This window comes from Orycteropus afer, unplaced genomic scaffold, assembly GCF_000298275.1.
Source record: "Orycteropus afer afer isolate SDZICR_OR568_19922 unplaced genomic scaffold, OryAfe1.0 scaffold00173, whole genome shotgun sequence".
Lineage (NCBI taxonomy): Eukaryota > Metazoa > Chordata > Mammalia > Tubulidentata > Orycteropodidae > Orycteropus > Orycteropus afer.
This window is the reverse complement of record NW_006921760.1, coordinates 3,994,343-4,001,572: the sequence shown is the minus strand read 5'-3', so window position 1 is coordinate 4,001,572 and position 7,230 is coordinate 3,994,343. Positions and strand designations below refer to the sequence as shown.

Sequence of the window (7,230 nt, the reverse complement as noted above, 5' to 3'; positions counted from 1 at the left end):
CATTCTGGTTCTTGTCTGATTGAAGACTGTTAGTTATTTAGAAGCAGTCTGCCCTTCTCCTGCCTGTCAAAAAGGTTTAAAAGCTGCCGAACCAGGAACTGTTTCAGATTACAGACTTCAGTGACTAATGACCCTTGTCCTCCCCCTCAGTAGTGAAGTCCCAGAACGGTCCTAGGGGAGGACAAGTAAATTCTGACAGCTGCTTAGAGGTCATTTTAGAGCTAAATCCCAGGAGAAATTCTTTTAGGTTGTGAGAGATACCAAGAAAGAAAGAAAAAAAAAAAAAAAGATGAGATTAGTGTACTTAGAGAGTAGCTGTTTGCAGGTACCGAGGTGTGCTCTGAAGGCCAAACCTCTGCATCAGCAATTAGTAGACAACCTTTGAGCTCCTTTGTCTCTTGGAAAGCGCAGTGGAATCAGGTAGCATGCAAAATACACATACACTCACACACACTTCAAATGATCCACCTACAAATTTTTCCAAGAAAGGACTCTCCGTGGGTGAGAGAAGGAAACCAGGTGATGTTCCAAGGACTCTGTAGTTTTAGCAAACTTACCAGACACTAATGTAGGAGGTTTGTTATTTTATGTCCTGGAAGTCTTTTTTTCCCCCTTGGGAAAGCTGGTGAATAACTGTGGTGTTTCTTGGCTTTTCAACTGGGCAGAGTTAAAACAACAAAACCTCTTATCCTGATGACCATGGAATTTCTTGAAAGGACTTATCTTGTGAATGACAAAGCCACCAAGATGTATGCCTTCACCCTAGACAGGTAATAGACTTCTCTATCTGCCTCACAATTCTCTGTACTTCGGATATTCAAGAAATCCCTGGATGCTAATGGTTCAGAATTGGAAACTTTTGCTTTGCAACCTGGGGACATTTGTAAAATTTTATACACTGTTGGCTGACTTGTCAAATTCATGTCTGGAAAAATGCAAGACTCTAAAGAGTTGATTTGATTTCTTAAATATTCTAAGTTCATGAAGGAAATTATTAATGTATTTTTGTCTGTAGTTTCTCTTTGATAAAATACACATACACATGCTGATACATTTTCCTTTCTCTTCTTTAGTTATTCCCACCTTTAAGATAGGTAGTAAATTTTATGAAGTTATATTTGGGAAAAAAATTGACTTTTCAACTATGTGACAACATTGTGTGGTTATATTGATCTTAAAATTACTTACTGTTTTCTTAATCATAAAATACCATGTCAGTATATATACATATATGTATAGCTGATTTAAATGTTTTCATAGTTCTAGATCATTTTGGTCCTATAGTGCCACATATACTATAATAATTCATTTTGCACTTATTTAACAATTATCGATTAAACAAGTTGTGCTAGGCACTGAACATGTAATGCAGGAGAAAATATGTCCAGTGCTAGGTCTCTGCCTTCTTGAAGGTTAGGGTCCAAGAATAAACTCCAAACTCATTGCCATAGAGTTGATTCAGACTCAGAACGAACCCCAGTGAGTCTCTAAGGCTGTAAATCTTTACAGAAGCAGACTGCCCAATCTTTCTTACAGGGAGTGGCTGATGGGTTTGAACCAACAACCTTTTGGTTAGTGGCCAAATGCTTTAACCACTCTACCACCATCTCTTTTTAAGAAGAAACTAAGTAATTACTATATCACAGATAAGTGTCATTCTGAGGGGTGCTTGATAAGAATGCTATTACAGAACCTGAATTTCACCTGAACTGTGGGCATCAGAGAAAGCCTTCTCAGAAGAATGATAGCTAGGTTCAGAACTAAAATGAAAAGGAGTTAGATTAGGGTTAGGCAACTTTACATAGAATGTAGGGTAGTTTTCTAGACTGAGAGAATTGCATGGTAAAAATGTAAATGTGAAAGAGTAGGTGCTTGGTGAGTTTGAGGAGCTGAAAGTGGTTCATTCCAAGTGAGGAGCAAAGAGGGCACACTCAGCGCATACAGATGAAGAAATAAAAATCTGAAATGAATTTATATTGGGAGCAACTTATGAGAGATCACTACTCAGTAGCTATATGTATAATTTTTTGTTGGTTTCATGGAACCTAAGTAAAAGTCTGAAGAGCAGCAAAATTATGTTTGCTAGCATCGAGTGTTTGAGTAACCACAGAGGGACGTTTTCCTGGGATATTTGTAACTTTGCTTAAAAATTTATAATAGAGACTCTAAAACATCTATCATCTCACATTATAAGAATTATTTATCTTAGAAAACATCATTAGATGTTGTGGTTGTTATGTTTGTGTGTCAACTTGGCTGGGCCTGGTTGAGTGGCTGGGCAGCTGGTGGTAGTTATTCCCCATGATGAGACTGGCAATCAACTCCATGGTGGGATCTACCACAAGCAGCTGAGTAGCTGCCTTTGGGATATGGTCTGCTTCCTGTATATAAGCAGAAGCCTTGGGAATGGTCTCTAGCTTATGGCACCTTGGACCCTGCATGTAGCCGTGTTGTTGTTCAGCAGTCTGTCATGCTCTGCTGACCTTGGAACTTACAATGGACTTAAATTAATGGCCCGCCATGTGGTTTGGTAACATCGGGACTATGCCTTTTTTACTTGTCAACCTTGGGTTTCTCAGCCTCAACAGCCAGCAGCTGTCTGAGTGAAGAAACACCTGTAGCTCCAGTGGGCCAGGAGCTGGAGGCAGAGCTAAAGCCCGAGGTTGAGTGCCCTTCACCCAGCCCCTAGAGCCTGTCACTTTGAACTTGGACTTAAAGCCTCCTGAACAGTACGAGAATAAACTCCTGTTTGTTAAGCCATCCCATTTGTGGTTTATTCCTGTCAGAGTGGCACTGGGTAACCAGAACAGATGTAATCTATCAAGATTTTAAACATCAACAAAATCTGTTGTTAGGTCAAGCAGAAATTTTGGATCACAAATTGCTAATATGATAGATATTATTAATGGATAATCTCCATCACTGAAATAATAGTATTTCCTTTCTCATTAAAATGCACTTTTTTCACATTGCTATTAAGAAATAAAACTAACTATTTCTAGTTTACAAATATAATTCACTTCATAATAGATACGGTTTTCATCAGAATGCTGATGAAATCTGTCAAATTCATTTTACTTTTCTTTTTCAAAATAGTTAAATCTAAGAAATTTTTATCCAGATCCTTCATTTTACTGTTATGAAACTGAATGCCAGAGAAAAGAAAGGCCTTTTTTATGGTCAGATAGTTAATTATGGCTGCCTTGGGATCTGGAGCCATGACTTGTATTTATTAATTTAATGTCTCTCCTTTTTTTCCTCCCCTATCATACCACCACACACATTTGCACCATACAGCCTCCTAAATCCTTTGTCTGTTTTCCTCCTGAGGTCCTTGGTTTCCTCACTCAGTAGCAACCGTATAGGACAGAGTAGAACTGCCCTGTAGGGTTTTCAAGGCTGCGATTTCTATGGAAGCACATTGCCAGGTCTTTTCTCCTGCTGAGTGGCTGATGGGTTTTAACCACCAACCTTTCAGTTATCAACTGAGTACTTAACCATTGCACCACCAGGGTTCCTTCATTTCATAGATAACTTTGTCCACTGATATCCCTCTCATTTTTTCCCTCTTCCTCTTTTACCTAAACCAAACTTTTCAGCTAGAAGTTGAATACTTAAACGTTTGTGCCACCCAATGACTCCATTTAAGAAACTTAACCTGTAGGGAACTTTATTATTTAGTTCCACAAAGGGAATGTTTAATTTATTTATTACTGTGTAACAAACTACTCCAAAACTTATTAGCTGAAACCATCATTTTATAATCCCTGATTTCATAGGTCAGGCTTTTGGACAAGGTTCCATGAGAGGTTAGCTGGGTTTGTTTGTTCATGAAGTTGCGTTCTGCTGGATCTTGGCCTGGGCTGGAAGCTTCACTCACAAGTCGTAGGTCTCTGTACTGGCTTTTGGCTGGGGGTCTTCATTCTCCTTCCCATAGAATTTCTCTGTATGGTCTTTCATTCCCTATGTATAGCTTGGACAGCTTTAGGTAACACGTTAGAATAGTAAGGGAGTGAAAGTGGAAACTGAAGGACTCAGAAAACCTAAACCCAGAATTGGTACAACATAATGTTTATCACATTTGATCCTAAGGCTCAGATTCAAGGGATGGGAAATAGAGTCCTCTTCTTGATGGTGTGTGCATATATGCATGACGGGAACTGCTGGAAATCATCATTACACATAAATTACCACAGGAAGGACTTTTATTGAGCCCTATAGATGCCATGAACACTATCCTATAGCCTGTTCTTTTTTTTTCTTTCTTTCTTCCTTATCCCCATTTTGGTGATATGATTTTCCATGTTTTGGGCTCATATTAGCAAAAAGATACTAGGGTAAAATTGATCTATATATTCCATATGGTTTTCTTAGAGCTGAATAGGAGAGATCTTGTTTCTCTCTTCCCTAAATAATATATTTTAAAAAGTTCCAGAGAAATGAAGGAACAGTGATAAGCTATTGAAATATCTTTTCAGTATGAAGCTCTAAAAGTAGTGGTGGAAGAGACTTTCAGGTTGGTGGTTTGAGGAGGTCAGTGGAACCTCTTCCCAGAAAAACAGCCATTTAACTGGTGAAAATTATAAAAAATAAAATAAAGATAAAACTCTTCAAAATTGTTGGAACTATCTTAAGGTCATGCAGCAAATTGCAAACTATTTATGTAACAGTCTACTGAATTTTAGTAAGAAGAGAGTGTGTGGCTTTTGATCCACCTACTTACTCCCTGCCCTCTGAGCAGGTGCAGCCAAAAAGACAGATGTTTTTTTTCCCCCTAGCTTTCAGCCAAGAGCTATGATTTCACCTCTAGAGGGACAGGCTGCTGTAATTTCTTATCCTCCCAGTTCTGAGTTGCAGAAGTTCTATTTCACAGAGACATGGCTGAGAGGACTTGGGCATCCTTCCATCATCAAGCCCTGCTTAGGGCAGAATCTCTACTCTAAGGACATCAGAGTGCCAGCTCACTTGCAGGGCAGAAATTCTAAGCCAGGAAGTACAAACCAAGACCAGGGTCAACTCGACCTGCTCAGCACCCTGTTTGGAGAGCAGCAATGGAACACGCAGAGAACCAGGACACTGCATTCTCCCAGTTCTGATGCAGTGACACCTTCTGCCCAGAAAGAAAGACAGGCCATAAGAACAGAGAGTTATATCATTCTCCCTAAGGAAATTTACAGTATACCAGCTAGAAGTTTATTTGGTAGATCAGGTAGAGGTTTATTTGAAAGAAAGCCCAGGGTTTTCAAGATTAAGGCACTATTAAAAACAATGACATTGTTAGTGCTGAGTAATTAAGAGAAGGCTGGTCCATCTATGATAGCAACAAATGAAATGATAGACCAGCTAGAATTTTGAAAGAGAAACCAGGGAAAGAGATAACTAAGAAGAGCCTTCCTGGACCTGGATCAAGCTGCAGACTGGCTTCAAAGATTCCCTTTGTAAAGGGGTCCAACTTTCATTAGAACATATTGTAGAGCAATTTGTTGCTCTGGGAATTGTTGAAAAGAATAAAGAAATTAGTGGAGGCTAACAGTTGGGTGTGCTACCAATACACTGGATGCTTAACACTAAAACAAAAGAGATAGGCAAAGAGAACTCATCTAAAACCACCGTCATCACGGCAGTGTGGGGAAACAAGAGCAACTGTGCACCTGCCCTAAAACACACCCTCTGAGGAACAACAATGGAGGTTGCTAAATTCAGAGTAAACCAGGGGAAATGGACTCTACTTAAAGGGCCCAGACAGGTCACTAAACAAACATGCAAGCAAGTAAATAACAACGGCACCAGAAACAAAATCTAGGGGAGAGCAGTAGTCAGAATTATTACAATAAAACTTTTAAAAATCATGATAAAATAAAAAAATCTTAAATATCCAGTTTTCTACAAAATATTACAAGATATGCACAGAAACAGGAAAGCAAGAACTATACAAAGTAAAAAGGGCAAGCAATAAAAACCACCATTGAGAAGGCCCAGATATTAGACACAGCAGACAAATATTTCAATGAAGTTATTATAAATATGTTCAAAGAACTAAAGGAAACCAAGTTTAAGTAATTAAATGAATGTGATGAGGTAGGATGTCTCTTTGCACAGAGAATAGCATTAAAGATATAGAAATTATAAAAAAATGAAAATTCTGGAGTTGAAAAGCAAAAGAACAAAATGAAAAAAATCACTGGAAGGGTTCAAGAGTAGATTGGAGCTGACAGAAGAAAGAGCCAGCAATTTTAGAGAGAGATCAATAGAGATTACGGAATACAAAGAACAGAGAGAAAACAATGAAGAAAAATGAACAGAGTCTCAGTGAAATTCCACCATTGAACCCACTGATATACATGTAATGGGAATATCAAAAGGTGAGAAAAGAGAGAAAGGAACACAAAAATATACCCCCCAAAATAACGGATGAATACGTCCCAAATTTGATGAAAATATTGATCAACACATCCAAGAAGCTCAAGGAACTCTAAGTAAAGTCAAAGCAAAGATATCCACACCCTGACACATGATAGTCAAAATGCTAGATGCAAAGCAAAGATAACATCTTAAAAGCAAGAAAAGAATGCTTCATGCTGTACAATGGCATTCCTTCTCTCAGAAGCAATGGAGGCTGGAAGGCAGTGAGATGTTATATTCAAAGAGAGAAAAGATCAAACAAAAGATAATGCTGTCAACCAAGAATCTGATAACCAACAAAACTATCTTTAAAAAGTGAAGATTAAATGAAGACATTCCCAGATAAACAAAAATAGAGAGAATTTGTTGCTAGCAGGAATGCATTACAAATAATACTAAAGTAAATTCTTCAGGGTGAAAGCAATTGATCCTATACAGTAGTAAGAATCAACACAAAAACAAAGGCACCAGTAAAGGTAAATCATGTAGGTAATTATAGAAGATATAATGGATATAAATGGATCAAAAGAGAGCTAGAGAGGCTATATTAATATCTGACAAAATATGCTTTAAAACAAAAAGAAGTTACTAGAGGTAAAGAGGGATACTTTATGATGCTAAAATGTCCAGTCTATCAGGAAAATGTAACAATTATAAACATATATGGACCTAACAAGAGAGCTCCAAAATACATAAAGCAAAAACTGACAAATTTGAAAGGAGAAATAGACAATTCATCAATAATATTTGGAGATTTCAATATTCCATATTCAATAGTGGATAGAAAAACTAGGCAGAAGATTGTTGTTGTTGTTGTTGTTTGCCGTC

General features: G+C 37.9%; 1 protein-coding gene across 1 annotated transcript in view; it reads left to right on the top strand.

Annotated features, from left to right (window-relative positions):
* The first annotated feature begins 699 nt into the window (after positions 1 to 699).
* The window catches only part of SLC30A8 (solute carrier family 30 member 8), a 42,360-nt gene continuing 35,829 nt past the window's right edge, over positions 700 to 7,230 (top strand). Inside the window, exon 1 of the mRNA XM_007946869.1 lies at positions 700 to 770. Within this exon, the coding sequence (XP_007945060.1) occupies positions 700 to 770 (71 nt within the window). The remainder of the gene's footprint in view (positions 771 to 7,230) is intronic.